The sequence below is a fragment of the Neofelis nebulosa genome, chromosome 15, assembly GCF_028018385.1.
Source record: "Neofelis nebulosa isolate mNeoNeb1 chromosome 15, mNeoNeb1.pri, whole genome shotgun sequence".
In the NCBI taxonomy this organism is placed as follows: Eukaryota; Metazoa; Chordata; class Mammalia; order Carnivora; family Felidae; genus Neofelis; species Neofelis nebulosa.
The window spans coordinates 42,873,004-42,892,734 of NC_080796.1; the positions used below are offsets into that span (position 1 = coordinate 42,873,004).

At 38.2% G+C, this 19,731-nt stretch overlaps 1 protein-coding gene and 1 long non-coding RNA gene across 4 annotated transcripts in view; one reads left to right on the forward strand and one right to left on the reverse strand.

Moving 5' to 3' along the window:
- The window catches only part of CRB1 (crumbs cell polarity complex component 1), a 208,654-nt gene that overhangs the window by 55,065 nt on the left and 133,858 nt on the right, over nt 1–19,731 (forward strand). For all 3 annotated transcript variants that reach the window (XM_058700132.1, XM_058700134.1, XM_058700133.1), the window contains exon 2: nt 9,256–9,837. In XM_058700132.1, coding sequence (XP_058556115.1) covers nt 9,256–9,837 — 582 coding nt within the window. The remainder of the gene's footprint in view (nt 1–9,255; nt 9,838–19,731) is intronic.
- LOC131495306 (uncharacterized) lies at nt 1,627–19,701 on the reverse strand. The gene is made up of 3 exons (XR_009253881.1): nt 19,463–19,701; nt 17,398–17,488; nt 1,627–2,208 (listed from the first exon to the last, which is right to left on the reverse strand). It is a non-coding gene; the product is annotated as an uncharacterized LOC131495306 (long non-coding RNA).

Sequence of the window (19,731 nt, forward strand, 5' to 3'; positions counted from 1 at the left end):
TTATGGGAAAAAATGTCTCTGGCATGTTGAATTAGTTCATCGACAAGCTCTCCCTATAAGGATATGCTTGGGTTTGTTTGTTTTCCAAAATAAAATTCCTGCAGTGAAAATATGTTTGTGGATGATACTCCCCACCTCCCCCCGCCTTTTTTTTTTTTGTTATTGCTATTGCTATATTTTGTACTAATGTAGTGAATTTTCTATTAGGAATGCAAAACTATCTCTAAACATAACAATAAGAGCTAACATTTATTGAGCACTTATGATATGTCCATCAACCATTTAAGCTAGTGAATCCTCACGAAAACAAAAACTTTAAGAAGTAAATTTTACTCTTTTCTCCTTTTTTTTTTTTTTTTTTTTTTTTTTGCAGCTGAGGAAACAGGCCGTGAGCTAGACTTAGTGTAGGTGTGTTTTACTTCAGGGACTTTGTTCCTCACCACTACGCTGTCCTCTTTGTGACAAATCTTCTATGGTTGGCTAATACAAAAGTTGCCAAACATATTGATAAAAAAAAACCAAACACTTGACAAAAATTTCAGATTCTTGATGATGATTTTTAAATTAGAGAAACACTTGCCTGTTTCATAGGTAAGTGCATTAAAATCATCAAAAACAAAGGAACAAATATTATTTATAGTAATCTCTGGGAAACTAAAATGCTCTTCCCCGAAATCACCTTGTAGTGTTTCTTTGTTCTGAATAAATATATTCTTCCCTATAATTAAGCTAACTTACCAAAATGGCTGCTTTCCAAGTACATTGAATTATTAGAAAATACACCCACACATACACACACACATACACAATACATTTAATGCTTGGGCATTCATCTCCTTTGAAACTGGTCAAATTAGTTTTTACTTCTCTGAAAAATATTTATATGTATATAAACATGTAAATTTATATATAATAATAGAGTGTATATATATATATATATATATATATATAAGTATATACACACATATATATGTATAGATATACACAATACCAAAATAGCAAATACAATAAGAATTATGGTAACCATACAAATTTTCTTGTTTTCTCCTGAACAGAGATTTTCAAATTGGTATTCTCAGCCCCTAGGGCTCCTTGGAGTTGTCTTTAGAAAGGGCAGGAGGCTATGTGACTGGGCCACAAGGTCTCCTTCAACCTGAGCTGGTCCACACTACGATTTTGTATACTGGGATTACTCATATTTTCCTTGAAGGAGTACTATTGTGCTTACAGAAAGAAAAGTCTGAAACCCACAATTCTAGAACTTCTTACAACAGCCAGTAGATGGCAAACTTTACTGCAAGGAAACAGTTTGGCAAACTATCTAAATTGGTCTGAAAATACCAATTGCACTTCATATCCAGTAGTTTCTGGCTCTGGATTTAAATTTTATATGAAAGTGGGGAACAAAATTCTCAATGGCCATTTCCCTGGGAATTAAACTCCTCCAATTATAGTTTTAAGTATTTTTGTAAGTTTTGTTCTTTTTTTTTTTTTTAATTTTTTTTTTAACGTTTATTTATTTTTGAGACAGAGAGAGACACAGCATGAACGGGGGAGGGGCAGAGAGAGAGGGAAACACAGAATCGGAAGCAGGCTCCAGGCTCTGGGCCATCAGCCCAGAGCCCGACGCAGGGCTCGAACTCGCGGACCGCGAGATCGTGACCTGAGCCGAAGTCAGACGCTTAACTGACTGAGCCACCCAGGTGCCCCTATAAGTTTTGTTCTTAAGGTATTATTACAACGAAAATTACTTCACTGTTGACTAAGTGTTCGCACAATATACGAGGCACAATACAATAATATATACAGATGACAGATTTTTTTCAATTAGGTGCACAAAACTGGAATAATTATAACCCTTACCTCATGACTTCATTGGGCTATGCATAGTTTATTCATATTTCTTTAATTGGCTATTTAGCTATTTTTAATAAGGCAGTAAATTGCAAGTCCTTTGTAAGTTTGAAAAATTATAAGTTTCTTTGTGAGAGGCAGTTGTCTTTGCTTGTTTACTACAGTCCGCTCAAGTGTCAGTTAATAACGCCTGGGTCATAGGGGGCATTTCCAAGAGGTCCCATTAGCATCTTACCTATGGACACACCATAAACCCAGGAAGCAAGTGTGCAAACGGTGCCAATATTCCCATTCATCCTGGATGAGACCCAGGAAAAGCATGTGCTTGATAGATGGTCTTGTCCAGAACGAGTACTGAAAACATAATTCAAAGTGTATGTGTGAACAAAGCGATGGGGGTCAGTGTGCATGACCAAATTATAAATATCCATTTTTGCTTTTAAAAATATCTTTATCAGATGTATTCTGTAATGCTTTAAAAGTCTCTAAGCGTTGTAAGGGAAACACTAGTCCACTTTTTGCCAACCCCATTCCTGCTTCTTACTCCTAATGTGCATTCTCCAGAAGCAACTCCTTAAAACTCTTTCAGTTCTTTCTTACGGTTTTTATTTATATACTTGTAAATACTAGGCTGAGATTTTCCCTTGCTTTTGATACTGGCATAATCTATTGGAATCCTACTATGCTAAAAGCAGATTTAATTTTCCCGTAGTTTTCAACTACACACACACACACACACACACACACACACACACACACACACCACAGCTCTGCTGCTTTGGTTAAATCATGTATTATTAGCATTGTTGGTATTACAAAGAACTCTCTGCAGTTACACAGTATATTATGATTTCATTTCCCATTATGTGCAACCTTTTCCCTAGAATTAATACTAGGAAGATTTTAAAAAAGAGTTTAGTTTTCCATTACTTCTCTATATGGTACTCTGCATTTTCCTTCTTGGAGCTCTGCTTTCTCTTTCAGCACTGGTTAATCTCTATGCTGGTAGCATACCTGTAGTACAGCAGGCAATTTTCAGTAAAATGTTCTGTTTCTTTATTAGAACACTTGTATGCTAGATTCCATGTCTCTTTCTTGATTTACACTCCCACTTTCACGGAACCTATCTTCTAGAATCTTCCTGAAAAGCGAGTGTGTGAGGTGAAAATTTGAATTTCTGAATCTCTGTAAATATTTTTCTTCTCCCTTAACATTTGATTGACAGTTTAGCTGGGCATAGAATTCTAATTTAGAAATTATTTTCTTTCAGGATTTTTAAGGCATGTTTCTAATGTCCCCTGGCTTCCAATGTTTCTGCTAATAAATCAGATGTTATTCTGATTCTGTTATCTGATTTCTGATAAATCAGATGTTATTCTGATTCTGTTATTCTGCTGATAAATCAGATGTTATTCTGATGCTTTTTAAATGAGTTATTCTCTGTTCCACCTCATAAAAATGACGAGGTTTGCTGTGGATTTTTTAAAAATTATTTTCCTACAGCACTTAGTAGAAACTTTAAATCTATACACTTGTTTTTAATTATGGCAACAATTTCTGTATTTCTGTCATAATTTTAAATTCCTTCTCTCTCCTCTCCTTGCCTCCTTCCCCCTCCCACCCCATTTCCTTTCTTCTCTGATTTTGTTTTTCTTTTTTAATATTTCTAATGTTTATTTTTGAGAGATAGAGAGATAAGGCACAAGCAGGGGAAGGCAGAGAGAGAGGGAGACAGAATCTGAAGCAGGCTCCAGGCTCTGAGCTCGAACCCACGAACTGTGAGATCATGGCCTGTGCCGAAGTCGGATGCTCAGCCGACTGAGCCACCCAGGCACCCCTGTTCTCTTATTTTGAAACTCCTCCTTGAGTCACTCTCTGGTTCCCTGTTGCTTCTACCTCCCATTTCCAATCTGTTAGTATTTTTTTTCTAGCATCTGGTAGATTTTCCTCAAAATTACCTTTCAAGTAACTCAACTGGAGTTTTCATTTCTACTACTGTATTTTTAATTGTAAAGACCTCTTTTGTTATCTAGAAGTTTATTCTAATAACTTCCTATACTTATTTCATTGCTGCAATATCCTCCCTTAACTCTTTGAATATGTTAAACCTCAAAGTTTCATAATTTTTTGTCCACTCCCTAAATTGTCTTTGTCTCATCCAAATTACTTAAAAAATATTTTTTGTGTGTGTGTGTTCTGTTCTTAGTGTTTTATCTTAAAGGGTTTTCTCCATCTGGTAATCTCATAAAAATATGTTTATATTAAATAAAGAGGTACTACTGTTTCTTAAGCTGATTAGTGGATACAAGGATGTTTGTTTATCATTATTATTTAAAGTATAATTGTAATAACATTTAAAGTATAATTAAAGGATAGCAATTCCCTATATGCATATATACACTTTACATATACTCATATATGTATTTGTTTAAAAAGAGCTATTGCAAAGTTCTTTTATTTCATGTTACAGGACTTTCTAGCTTATTAAATTTATTCTAGAGTGATTGGCCTGGGTCATTTCAATGGGGATACCCAATACCAATATCTGTAAGTATTTTCTTTTGGGCTCATCAAGAGAAATAATTATTTCCTGCTTAGGGAGTAAATCTGGCTGCTGGCATTTTTAGAACTGAATTAGAAATGAGGATGGGGAGGGTCTCACAATTCTGTATGTAGATATTCACTTCCCCCCTTTTTATCAGACCAGAGCCAGCCACTCCCACATCACCAGCACTTGTGCCTTTGGCTTTGAATCGCCTTCATGGGGGAAGGGCAGTCATGTAGTTCCCTGGGATGAAAGATGGAACATGGGAATCTAACTGTACTTTTGGTAAGTTTTCCAAACAACCTTCCCATTTTCAGCACCACTTGAGTACCTGGAACCCCTAATTCCTGAAACTTTCTGGGGTTCCGCAGCATCAACTGGCTTGCTTCTGGGATTCTCTCACCTGGGATTTGCTTATTCTGGTATACTAAGTCCATTCCAACTCATCCATCTACAGACAAGCTTCCACTTATATGTATGAGTGTATGTATATGTGTATTTATTGCTGTCCCCTCAACCTTCCTTCTGGATCTTGTGAGTATGACGATTTCATTCCTTCTTGTCCTTTTTTTTTTCCCCTAGGACTGTTTCTATGTGTTATTTATTGAGGTATAATTTACATATAATAAAATTAACCCAATTTCAGTGGCAAACACATATGATCAATAGCTATTACTACAATCATGATATAGAATGTTTCCACAGAAACTCTACAATTAGTTTCCTTCACCCACCTCCATTCCCTGGTGACCACTGAGCTGCTTTCCATCATTATAACTTTGCCTTCTCTAAAATGTCTAAATGTCTCATAACATTGAATCATCCAGCAGATAGTCTTTGTGTCTGGTTTCTCTTAATTAACGTAATACTTTAGAGATTCCTCCATGTTGCTCACTGGGTCAGTAATTTGCCCATTTTATTCCTGAGTAGTAGTCCAATGTGTGATATATTAAAATTTACTTACCAACTGATGAACATTTGGGGTTTTTCCAGTGTCAGTCATTATGAATAAAGCTGCTATGAATTTTGCAAGCAAGGTTTTGTGTGGATATTATGTGTTCATTTTCTTGGGGGAAATATCTAGGTGTGGGATTCCTGAATAAGTGTATGTTTAAATTAATAAGACACTTTGAAACTTTTTTCCAAAGTGGCTATGCCATTTTGTATTCCCTCCAGCCACGTATGAGATATGTGACTGATAGAGCAGTACAACAACAGTAAAAGTCTTTTAAGGTATGATGCATTACTAAAGATAAAAAGGATATTTTATGCCTATGAGGGTCAAGCCAGCAGGACAATGTAACCATGTTAAATTTCTGTGACACAGGAATATAGTTTCAGAATATAGAAGTGAAAACTGTCAGAACTAAAATGAGAAACAGAAAAATTCATATTCACTGTCAGAGATTTCAATGCATCAATCTCAACGAAGAGAAGCAGAAAAAGCCCCAATGTTATAGAAGTTCTGAATAACACAGTTAGCAATTTGATATAATTGAGTTTTACAGATTTTCCATAGTTCAAAGAAGAAAGAAATCACCATGAAAATCGGAAAATATTTTTATTTGAATAACATTGAAAAGAAATCACACGAAATGCAGCAAAGCGGTGCTTACACAGAAATTTTGTCTTAAATTAATAAATTAGAAAGAATGCCTGAAAAAGTAAGAAGCTAAACTGCTTAAATCTTAGTAGAATTAAGAAAATAAAAATGTAAAAGCAGAAATCTAGGACAGAAAACAAAGATCTTCTGGAGAAACTATACAAAGTCAAAGGCCAATATTTGAAAACACTAATATAACTGGTAACACACAGGCAAGAATGATTAGTTACTGAGAGACAGAGACAGAGAGACAGAGAGGATTTGAATAAGACTTCCATTTTTTCCACACCCTGTGAGCACCTAGTAATGCCAATTTTTGTCATTTGCTCTTTCTAGTGGGTAAGTAGTGACACTGTTTTTAATTTCTGTTTCCCTGATGGCAAATAATGTTGAGTATTTTTCAATGTGCTTCTTTGTTATCCCTTCACGTCTTTCATGAATTTTGGAAAGGAACAGAATAAAACACTTAATGCGAATATCATCATGTTTACATCAGAAACCCTACCCAGTAAGTATCCTAACTTTCAAAATAATACAGCAAAAAGAAATGGACTTTAGAATCAAACAAATCAGAGATTCAAATCCTTCCTCTCTTTGACACCATTCAAATGACTTAGTCCTTACAAAGCTTAGCTTTCCATCTGTAAAACGCTTTACACAAATATTGTTAGAAATCTATTTTAAAAGTTGCATGGAAAGGCGTTGGGTATAAATGCCAATTTCCTTCGCTGTCTGTCTTCCCACACTAATTCTTTATTTCATGGCTTCAGTGATAATGCTTGATGATTAATGAAGGAAACAACCAACAGAATCACCATCACCACTAACAAAATAAACAAAACAAAAATAAATGGAAAACCAAATTTCATCAATGCCCTCCCTTGCTGGTGCAGTTAAGAGGACAGCTGGATTATTCAACTGAGTTTTCTCAGCTTGGACACAAGAACTTTAAATGCTTCCAAAAGTTTGAACTTATTAAATATTTCTTCATATCCCTCCCCATTTCCTGCCCCACACCCTCTCACAATTTTCTTAGTATTGCCAAGAATGCCAATACCCCTCATGCGTTAGTTCTTTTGTGTGCAAATAATATCTTTCCTCCCCTTGCATTCATTAAAAAAAAAAAAATCTCAAGTACCTTTTCTTCAGTGAGGCTTTTCCTGGTATGCTTTCCCTGACACATGTGATTTCACAGCACCCTTCCATGTTTCGGTTGTGACATGTTCCCCCTTCCTTCCAATATGTATGGACACCTGTTACGTGATGAGTAATATTGCAGACCCAGGAAATACAGACAAGGTTTCTTCCTTTCCTCCAAAGAACTAACATTCTAATGAAGAAAATAGAAAACATATACAGAAAAAAATAACAGCATATGTAACATAGCAAATAAAACAACAAAATTTAGAAAAGGAGTTCAGAGAAAGCTCTCAGGAAGTGACACTGCAGCTAAGACATCGCATTTGAAGATGTGATAGGAAAGCCAGCATCTGAAAAAAACAAAAAGACTGAAACTAAAGTAAAAGGATGGTTAGTTGAGTTTTCTCATAGGGAGTAGAAAATGTTGGCTCTCTGATCAACCCTCCTGATAATATATAAGCATATGTTAATTTCTTTCTTTCTTTCTTTCTTTCTTTCTTTCTTTCTTTCTTTCTTTCTTTCTTTCTTTCCTTCTTCTTCTTCCTCTTCCTCTTCCTCTTCTTCTTCTTCTTTACTGCTTATTTATTTTTGAGAGAGAGAGGGAGACAGAGTGCAAGCAGGGGAGGGCAGAGAGACAGGGAGACACAGAATGTGAAGTAAGCCCCCAGGCTCTGAACTGTCTGCACAGAGCCCAATGTGGGGCTCAAACTCATGAACGGTGAGATCATGACCTGAGCTGAAGTCAGACGCTCAACTGACTGAGCCACCCAGGTGCCCTTATAAGCATAGGTTAACTTTCTATGTGTAGGCACTGGAGGAAAATTGTTGGCTGCCAGAAAGACTCCATAGAAGATAATTATGAAAATATTCTCACTCTTGTATGACACACCAGTCCATCATTTCTTTTAAGTATCTTCTCATCACCCTGCTTGTGGCCACACCAGGTTACAAGAATCACCTCTTCTTTTGCAGGAAGAGAGGGAAAAGATTTGTCATTACATATTTCTCAAAGTTTGCACACTATTTTCTCCCAACAACAGTTGATTTATGTCTCATATCCTAAGAGCAAACTCCCCGTTTTGTAATTTTTTTTATTACAAGCCTGTACTGTTGCCCACTCTTATATTTGTGAGTAATACTGAGAGAAAGAAAGTAAAAATAAGAGAATAATATAGTAGATGAATCCACATGCAAGACAGTGTTTCATGGGAAAATACAATTGAGTTGAGAAATCATAAGGCTTCTCAGTATACACGATTGAGAAAATAACTATGCTGTGATCATAATCTATGCATATTTGGGGACAACCTATATGCATATACATAGCTAATGCGTTTGTCAACAAATTAAAGAATTATTGTTTTTCTGTTGGTTATTATTCCAATTAGAATTTCAAAAAAATGTATCCCTAGAACAGAGACACATATAAAAACACAAGTCCACAGGAAAATAAAAGTGCATGAACTTGACTACATCTATTTCCTTGCAGAGGGATTTATTTAATCTGTCATCTGTAAACTGTACATAGTAACACTGTGTTGCTATGAGGGTTAGAATAATATATGTGAAATACCTGGCAAGCCTTCAATAAATAGTTGGCACTCTATCCTGTTTTAGTTATTTTCATCTTCCTATGCTTTTCTTTTTAGAATACAAAGGGTAACTGTGACAAAGCAGTCATAAACTGAGTCATTCATTTGAATATTAGTTTTAGTTAGGCAATATATTCAGGGACAATTTTGTACGTCATTTCCCAGTATATTCCAGGATCCTCCACGGGAGAATGTGAATTTCAAAAATGTGTGTGTGTGAGACAACTTAACAGTTGCTTCAATGCATCCATTGCTCACTTGGCCCTGAAAAAGGGAAGTGGAGGAAAAGCAAAGAATCTGAAACCAGCTACTTTTGTTTCTCATTACCAACTATATGACAAACCATCATTAATGAAAGACCTCATCATTGGACATCATTTGCTAAAACTCATCATTAGAATGCAGCCAACTGTATTTCATTAATGAGTTTCTTTGAGATGCGTGGAAGCAGAAAGAAGATCTTTATTTTTACCCTCAGCCATTTATTTGTAAACATCTTGACATCTCTTATTTCCTTCTAGATTCCTCTGGCAATAAAAATGACACCAGGTGCCTCGCAAGTTCTTGCCGAAACAATTCTACATGCAGTAATACTTCAAAGGACAACAGTTGCCACTGTTCGGACACAGCGATTGATTTGGACAAAGACTGTGACAACACGAAAGACCCATGCTTCTCCAATCCCTGTCAAGGAAATGCCACGTGTGTGAATACCCCAGGAGAAAGGAGCTTTCTCTGCAAATGTCCCCCTGGTTTTAGTGGGACAACCTGTGAAACTGCCCTTGTTTTCTGTGGCACAAGCTCCTGCCAACACGGAGGTGTTTGCCATCAGGACCCTGTTCACCCCGTCTGCATCTGCCCAGAAGGATATGCTGGAAGATTCTGTGAAAAGGGTCATGATCCGTGTGCTTCCAGCCCTTGCCACAACGGAGCCGTGTGCCAGGACGGAATGAATGGCTATTCCTGCTTCTGTGTCCCAGGATATCAGGGCAGGCACTGTGAGCTGGAAGTGGATGAATGTGTCTCAGATCCCTGCAAGAATGAAGCTACATGCCTCAATGAGATAGGAAGATACACTTGTATCTGCCCCCGTGATTATTCTGGTAAGTGCTATCACGTTTGAATACCAGAGGACGTAATCAGCTTTCCCTTTCTTTAATATGACAGAAGCAGAGGTGACTTACTGTCTTAGGCGCTTGTTTATGAATATGGTCTTGGCAGGAATTAGAAAGCATCCTAGACTACTAAAAATCCACTGGGCTTAAACATTTGCCAGATGTCACTGTTGTCGTTTTAAATAGAGCCCTTACATTATTTAAATCTGAAGTTCAGTCTAGAATTAGTGGGCCCTATGAGGCCTAGCTTTCCAGGTCAGGGCACTTCAAGTTTCATCAAGAGAAGATTCCTTTTGTCTTAGCTAAAGTCTGCCTATCAGCTAATGTCCAAAGCCTGACATTGCAGCCAACCGGGAAAGCAGGCCATGGAACGGATACATGTTAGTGGGTTCTAAGGTGTGATCAACAGATCAGTGATGGCAAGGCTGATGTAATATGGTAAATGAGTTAAACCACAATTTTATTAATAAAGAAGTCACTTCTTGTTTAATTTCTTGGAAACAGTAAATAATAGTACCTCATAGCTATTCACCAAGTTTCTGTTGAGGTGGTATTTCAGTACAGAGTAACGAGTTGACCATTCATTCACTAAAAGGTTACATGTTATTTATTACCTTCTCTGCTCCCTATCCTCCAGAACCAGTTACCCATTTAGGTCATTTCTTCATGGTGACCATCTCTGATGCACTGTTTCACTCTCTGGATTCTCTACACTAATCCATGCTTTCTCCCATTCATTCATTCTGACTTCTGCTCGCCACTTTCCTGTGCTTCCTGACTCACCTCGCTGTGACATATTTCACATTTTAATGCCACATTTCCCTTATCGCTTGCCACTTTTATAACCTCCCGTGGTACTTGAATTTCAACTTGCCTTCTCGCAACGCTTTCACGCTTACTTCTTTTTCTTGTCATTCTTTTTCCATGTATGTTAAGCAATATAATTATTTGTAAAGTATTTCTCTTCAAAATGTATCCCAGTATGTCATTTTTCTAATATTACACATTCTGGAAACATCTCTCATAAAACAGCCATTTCCCTAGTTGCTCTGACATGAAATTTGCTCCCTTTCCCTCAATCCTCACCTAAAACAATATTCAAAATCTATCTGGACATCCAACATGTCTTCCAAATTGAGCTTATCCACTCTGTTACCAGTACCTTGGCTCATGTCCTCATCATCTTGTGTATACTTACTATACAACCTCCTAGATTCTATTTCCGGCCTCTGCCTTCTCCAGGTTGTTCCGAACAGTGCCCCTGAAATCATCCTTCTAAAATAGATCTGAGTGTGCCATTCCCTTCTGAAGAAACTTGAGAGCTTCCCACCACACGAGAATAATTTTCACGTCTCATTAAAAACCCTCCACAATTTGTCCCTTACATTGTAATCGTATCTCCCCACCTCCTTCCACCAGAGCATTCCATTTCCTGAATTGTCTTCATCTTCTGTTCAAATGGTTTCCCTCCCTCCCTCAATTCAGTGTCTACTCTGTGACGTTCTGTACGTTCAGTACTTCATTCAACTCTCGCCTAACTCAAGAAGCATTTCTGATTTACCGTCTGCTGAAATAACACTTTCAACTGCAACAGTAATTATTTATTACTTCCGTAGTGGTTTGCGCCTCTATTCGTGAACTTTGTCCTGTTCTTCAGAGATCTGTGTTTTTGTCTCGTCCCACTGAAGTATTACTTCCTAAAGGACAGAAGTCATGTATTATGTTTAGGCTTTAACTCATCAGTCCTTTTTGGGTATTTATTATATGTCAGTCATTGTATTATGAGAAGGCACTATTCCCAAAGTGCCCATTATAGCCAATAATGGCTGCTTAATAAACTGTTACTGAATTGTTTTAATTTTCTAAATTTTTCCATATATTTCTGGACACCCTTTGTGGTAATGAAACTGAGGTAAACATATTAACAGTTTACCTTCTCTATGCTTTGTGTTGGTAGAATGCTGTGTTAAGTGGAAAATTATTTTACTGATTGCCTTTAATTACAGTACTAAGCTAAAAGTTATGAGGAACAGTAAAGGGGGTTATAAAACAGTACTCATACGTGAAAAGCTCCTTATCTATATGCCAAATCATCGTGTCTATTTTTTTAAAACTGAGTTACAGTAATTGAATTTCAATGTTTAAAATTTTTTATTAAAAAAAATAAACTTTTGTGGGGCTGGTGTGGGATTGCTTTTGTTTATAATGGACACATTTAAAACCCACTATGGTTTAATTAAGATAGTATCTTCTATTTCCTGCTGCTAGTACAATATTGCGAATGGTGACTGAAAGAAACAGACATGAGATCAAAGAAATGTTTCAGCCATTTTAGCTACAGTGTTCTTAAATAGTCTCATAATGGCAAAACACAGCTTGAGAAATGATGTTTTACAAGGTATGTTTTTATTTTTTACATTTCAATTAATTGGATTGTAATGAATCCTTTCAGTGGCATAAATTTAGGCATAAAAGATGTCAAGAGTATGTTCCAAATGGGAAATATAGTAAAATTCCATTAAAAGACATTTTACTCTACAACGAATTAATTTATACTGTGGATAAATCGTATCCCTGCTGGGTGCAATGAAAATCAATGCCTTTTTCTCACCATAACGTTAGCTCAAAGCCCACAATGAGGTCACCTCCCTTGTCCAAACCCTGGTATAATAGAGTTGTTCCCTATTTGACTATGTTCTTCTCTTGCCCTCTAAGAAATCAACTAACTTTTATTATTTTAGCTCTGTTGACATAAATATAACTTGCTTGCAGAGTTTAAGTGACAGGCTCATCAGGCAGTAAGAATTATGTCTGATATTAGCTGGTTAGGCTTATTCGGACACAAAGGTATGATTTTCGTCTTGATCACCAATCTCCACAAGTAAAACAGCCTGCATTCTGGGAGCTCATCAGTGGTTCCCAGCCCTGACTAGGCATTAGCCATTACCCAGGGAGATCTGAAACAAAGATGCTCAGATTCCACCTTCAGAGAGTCAAATTTAATTGACGAATCTAATGTATAGGTAGGGCTGGGAGCCAGGAGTTTGGTTTTTGTGAACTTAATTTAGAAACTTTTCTTGTAATATCCCATCATTTAGACCCACAAGGAGGCTTGCTTTGCTTCAGCGCTATCCCATGGCGACCAGTGTTTGTGGTAATGAATGAGGAACCCAAAGAAGGTCTATAGGACCAAGGCCAATTAATGAGAAACCCAAAGAAGGTCTCTAGGACCAAGGGAAAAGCTGGAGTTGGGAAGGGAAGAAGACTATTAGTAATCAGCATGGATGCATAGATGCTCTGCCTGAACCCAGACCTCCCAATGAATCCTGGAAACTACTATAATAACCCAGCTGCCGTGTGCTACATCCAAATTTAGAGGATCATAAAGAACCTGGCTTACAGGAAAAAGCCTGTGCTCCTCAGTGCAGCAAAGTAAGAAAACATAATAAATTTTAAAAGACAGAGAGAGGGAGAAGAGGGAAAAGAGCAGTAGCCCGCGGAGAGGGGGTTCACACTGCGGGAATCCTTCTCTGTGCACGCCACTGTGCTTCCTACGTGGTGATTCATGAACTGCAGAAATAGGCTCAGAGAGAGGCAGAGCTGGTGAGAAAATGCCAGGCATAAGCCAAAACTCCAACTTAAGCAGAAAGGAAGCAGCTGCAGACTTTTTGAATGGAAAGAATACATGAGCTCGTAGCTGCTTTTAGTTCAAGTTTATGCAGTGTACCGTTCTTTCACTGAGGGCTTTCTTAAAATTAGCAGATTGACAAATGAACAGTTTTCATGTTAAGGTGCCTGAAGCATGAGAAAAATGGGGCTACAAGAGGGCAGGACCAGGCCAATCTGATGCATGATGAAGCAAAACAGTGTGGGAAAATATCTTACTTCCTTCATTAAAAAATAGGTCTTTGGCACAAAAATAATCTTTTGGAAAATAAGAAAAGAAACACCATTAAATTTACTTATTGATTGCAAGATGCATCTTTATTTCAAGGATGACAACATATGAAAAATTCATTTTATATTCACGAAAATGTGTTAGTGTATGGAGACTACTTAGAAGACTAGTTAGCACATGGAGAGACTACTCAGTTAGAAAGCCATCCAGACCAGGGATAAGACATTAGGACCTGGCCAGGAAGAGTGACTGCAGGGATGAATGGGAAGGTAGGTGTAGGGCTCACTAAGAAGACGGCTCACTTGGCATTTATTAAAGCCAGAATATTTCCAAGCTTATTTTATCCAAGCAAAACTTGAAATCTCTAACATGAAAAATAAGAATGCATTAAAAGTCCAATTGCCTATTCCAGCTCAATAAACTTATTTCTATCAGTGGTTCTCAAACTTTAGCATGCATCAGACTCACCCAGAGAGCTTATTATAATACAGGTTCTGGGGCACCTGGGTGGTTCAGTCAGTTAAGCGTCTGACTCTTGATTTCAACTCAGGTCATGGTCTCACAGTTCTTGGGATTGAGCCCCACACCAGGCGGACAGTGCAGAGCCTTCTTGGGATTCTCTTTCCCTTTCTCTCTGCCCCTCTCACTGCCCACCCCCATCAAAAATAAATAAATAAAGTTTAAAAATACAGTTTCTGATTCAGTAGATTTGTGGTGGGGTCTGTGCATTTTTAACAAGTTCCCATGCAATATTGATGCTGATCTGCTGGTTTGGGGACCACACTTTGAGAAACCACTGATGTAGACAATTATGTGGATTTTCATGGGACAACACAAAGGTGTCTGTCTGTGTGTGTATGTGTGTAGTATTTTTTGCTAGTAACAGTCCTGGATAGATGATATGGATAAAAATAAGTATCTGCTCAGGGGCACCTGGGCGGCTTAGTAGATTGAGCATCTGACTTCGGCTCAGGTCATGATCTCACAGTTCGTGTTTTCGAGCCCTGCTTTGGGCTCAGAGCCTGGAGTCTGCTTTGGATTCTGTGTCTCCCTCTCTCTCTGCCCCTCCCTGGCTTACACTCTGTCTCTCTCCCTCTCAAAAATAAATAAATATTAAAAAAATAAAAAATAAATAAGTATCTGTTGAATTCACCCAGCCATTAATGTTGTCAAAACACACAAACACCCGTATACACTCAGGTGTGTATATAGATTGAGTTCCTGCAACGTGCCAAGCATTGTTACAGGCTCCGTAAATATAAGAATAAAGAGGTGATGAAAAAGTCCTCTTCCATCTTAGAGGGAAGAGACAGACATGTATAAAATAGTAATAAATAAAATACATAGTAGGTTAGGTGGTGATAAGCACAGTGGAGCAAAGTAAAACAAATAAGGGGAATTAGGAACTGAACTTCAGATAGAATGACCAGGGAAGGCGCTACTAAGAAGGTTACACATGAATAAAATTCTAGATAGGTAAGGAAGGGAGTTAGCAAATGTCTTGTGGAATAGCATCCAGGCAGAGGAACAGCAGATGTGAAGGCCCTTAGGTAAAGAGTACTGGAAAGTCTGAGAAGCAGCAATGAAGCTGATGTGACAGGAATGGAGGGAGCAAGGAGAAGACATAATAGGGTCAGACTATTGGGGCTTGTGGGCGGCTGGAAGGACTTTCTCTCTTGCTCTTAATAAGATGGGAAGTTGTTGGATAGTTTTGAGGAGAGGACTGGAATGATTTGACTTACATTTTAAGGAAATCACTCTCCTTGTTATGTCGAGTATATACTGAAGGGGGTTGTTAGGGTAGAATCAGAGCGCCCAATAATACAATAGTCCAAGTGAATGGACTATCATTACATGGGAAAGAACAAAATAAAAGTATCAAGTGTTAACACCTTTCCCCCTTTAACGTTTAATTAAGATAGGAACGAACACAGAAGGATCATGGATCACGCAAAGAAAACGTGAGCATACCTTCCCTGACCTGTTCTCTATTGCCCTCTGGTGGGAGGTCTAGATTATTCAGGACAGGTCTATTCAGAATAGTTCCAACAACAGTGTTCCTCAGTAGTTTATATCAACCATATTTTCATACAGTCTTTCACAGGCACACTTGAAACTTATTCTACGCCTTTGAATTACATATAAATTACTCATTTATGATTTCTTATCAGACCTTCTTCTATTAATAATTTTTTATGTTCTTCTCTGTGCCTTCTCCAATATTCCTCATCCATTCTGCCAGACTAACAGGTATGATGTCACTAACTCTGACAGCCATTGGCACTAACCCTGCCATTGCAGTAGCATTTATCAAAAGCACAATTTGAGGGGCGCCTGGGTGGCGCAGTCGGTTAAGCGTCCAACTTCAGCCAGGTCACGATCTCGCGGTCCGTGAGTTCGAGCCCGCGTCAGGCTCTGAGCTGATGGCTCGGAGCCTGGAGCCTGTTTCCGATTCTGTGTCTCCCTCTCTCTCTGCCCTTCCCCCGTTCATGCTCTGTCTCTCTCTGTCCCAAAAATAAATTAAAAACGTTGAAAAAAAAAATTTACAAAAGCACAATTTGAATTTCAGGCAATGAGGAGATTTGAATCTAGGCTTACTGTTCCATCTTCTCTAAATATATTTTTGATCAATTAAATACTTTTTTAATACCATTTTTCTATGAAAATTCATATAGATAACGGTGATGAAAATAATTTGGGGGAAATAAAAGTATTGTGTATCATAAAATATAAGCTTTTTCATGAGAAAAATTGTTATTATCATTATGATTACCATTATTATTGAAAGTTTTTGCTGATTACAAAGTTAACAAATAAACCATTTGATGAACTTAAGTCAATTTATTGGGAATAATTATTAACAGTCCATATTTATATAAAGATATACAATATGTAAGACATGAGTTTTTTTAAATCTTTTTAATGTTTATTTTTGAGAGAAAGAAAGAGACAGAGAGCAAGCCAGGGAGGGGCAGAAAGAGGGAGACACAGAATTCGAAGCAGGCTCCAGGCTCTGAGGTGTCAACACAGAGCCTGACACAGGGCTCGAACTCACAGACCATGAGATCATGACCTGAACCGAAGTCAGACACATAACCAGCTGAGCTACCCAGGCTCCCCTGCTGTAAGACATGAGTTTAAAGAACACTTAAATATTGTTTCTGTGAGCATCTATCTAAATACCTCACATTTTACTCCCCACATAATATACATATTCATAACAAATATCTTTCACACCCAAAAGGCAAATAATGGGTAGCAGGCAAAAGAAAACATTTGGATTTCATGGGTTGTATCTTCATGTTATCAAAGGAAAATGACTGGTTTTCTATATGCTCTTAATGATGAAACTGATCATTTCTGTAGCGTCATATAAAAAAAAAATTACGCACGTATTCAGGCTTTTGCTCAGAACTAGAGCCATCTGAAACAGTTTTATGAAGAAATGAAGTTTCTGGCTTTTGACAAGCATTTGTTGAATGAGCGCACAAAGTAACAGATACTATTCACTCAGCAAATATTCAGGACATGCTTCCATGGCACTGGACATTGTGCCAGACCACGGAGACATAAAAATGACGAGGACAAAATTTATCCCTGACGAAATACTCACAGTTTACCCTGGGAGAAGGCAGGCAAACAAAACTTACAATCGCTCTCTGACCAGAATGCTGACGCAGCACAAAGAAAGGAGCCAATGACACTGCTTCGGATCAGGAAAATCTTCACAGAAAAGGTGGCCTACGAGCAGAGCAGCAATGCATTTCGTTCAGGATGTTCAACTGAAACTTCTGCCCTCTGACTACATTTATTAGTACTTTTATTGTATGAATAAGAACGAGCTGAAGAGCAAGGGAGAAGGACTGCAGAGGGTTTAGCGAGGGGTGAATGTCTCTTCTGTCATCTTTGCTTTGATGGCTGGTTTGTGGTTTAGCGAGTAGCTGTCAATGGCGTGCTCCATTTTAAACCCCCTCTGTCTGACTACTGCTCTTAGTGATTTCCTAGCCATCAGCAGGGTGGGTGTGCAGGTCTGAGTGAGGAGGGGATGAGCCAAAATATATGTAGTAATATGAAGAATGGGTGTAGTGGAAAGGCTGTGGAATTTGAGAGCAGAAGACAGGGCTCCCAGTCCCAGCTTTGATGTGTTCTAGTGGTTTCTAAGAAAGTGCTTTGATATTGATAAATAGTTCTGAGCTTCTGGGTCCTCACTCTAACATACAGGCATAATATCAACTAACTCTCAGGGTCACGGTGGCAATGAAATGATTTACTGAAAGTTTTCCCATAAACTATAAAGCCATGAAAATGCTGGCTGTCACTATTTTAATATCTTCAAATATTGCTGCTAGTATAAATGCTAGCGTTTAACAATCATTACCTATACTTTTCATAGGTATCCTTTTCTTATACTGAATTGCTTTCTTTTTGGAATATATTAGAACCATACTCAGTAACAGATTAACTGAGATCATAATCTCTGTGCTCTATTTACATGTTTAAATGGGAAAGTTGCCATATGTGTAGGCAAGGATTTAATTTCTGAAGCCACCATATCAAAAAACCAAGGAGTTAAGAATGTATTAATACTATAACATTTCAAATATTCAGGAATGACAATTATCCTAATAAAAACACAAGAAAGATATTTGTTATGATTAAAACATTATAATGACAGAAGTGTGAAATGTAGAACATTGGCATATTTAGCACAAAATGCAACTATTACGATTTTCCTATTATGATCCCAAGGAACTTCAAAATTAAGCGAGATAGAAACCATTTATAAAAGTAGAGTGTTTTTCAAACATAGCATCTTGGAGACTTTGAAATGAGTTACTCCGAATTAAGCTTTATATATATCTTACCAATGTTACATACTAAAAATACACAGATACATACATATTAAATATAGGCTACTATTGAGGAAGTCATGCGTATTAACTAGGAATATATTTTATTTATTTATTTGCTTTTGAGAGAGAGCACACGCGTGAGTGAGCGAGGGGCAGAAAGAGAGAGAATCACATGAGGGGCAGAGAGAGAGGGAGACCGAGAGAATCCTGGGCAGGGCTCAAGTTCACCCATATGGGGCTCCAACTCATGAACCACGAGACCCTAAGTAGGATACCCAACCGACTGAGCCACCCAGGCACCCCAGGGATGTGTTTTAAAATAAAATGATGTCTTTTGACATGTTCTGAGATTTATGATAGGAGTAAAGTGGGAGGAAGAGCATCCAGGTGGATTTAGAAAAAAAAAAAAATGTGTGGAGAAGAAGGAAGGGTGAGTTAGTGCTGGGAGAAGCAGCAGGCGTGGGGAAGCAGAGTATTTCCGCAAACAGACAACCGTACCCCTGAAATTATCACTGCTACCAAAAAGCACAAGAATGCACTCCCCACTCTCTGCTCTTAGGACTGACAAACAAGAGCCAGTCTTTCTAGTCCTAGAACTAGTTCTAGCCTCTAAGATTTTTCTAGAAAGATCGGAATGCTAAAATGGTGCCAAGAACATTCTTCAATTTGCACGGCTGATAGAAGCAGACAAGAGGACAAATAAGACAGGAATTAAGAAAAGCAGCAAAAAACAAGTCTGAAGGCAGAGGTTATTCCAGGGAGGTCTCTCTGGGAAAGTAAAGCCCGTAGAAACGGAAGAGATTGATTTCCAGGTCTCTAACGGCAAGTTAATAAAACTAATTCACAAAGAAACACTACATACTGTGCACCAGGGTGTCTTGCCATTACCAGCGCCCACAGACGGGAGAGTTCGAGGGACGTGGAGACGCAAGGCAACTGCCCAGTTGCAAGCCCCGCCATCCACAGTGGTGCCCTATTTCCCCTAAGGCAGACGTGGGGGGGACGCCACTGCCTTGCCGGGCGGGGCGCGCAGGCCTGGGGATCCCCCCCATGGAGACCCCGGAAGCGAGGGCTGCCGCCGTGGCCGCTGGGGTCTCCGGAGGAGAGCCAACTGCGCATGCGGGACCTGCT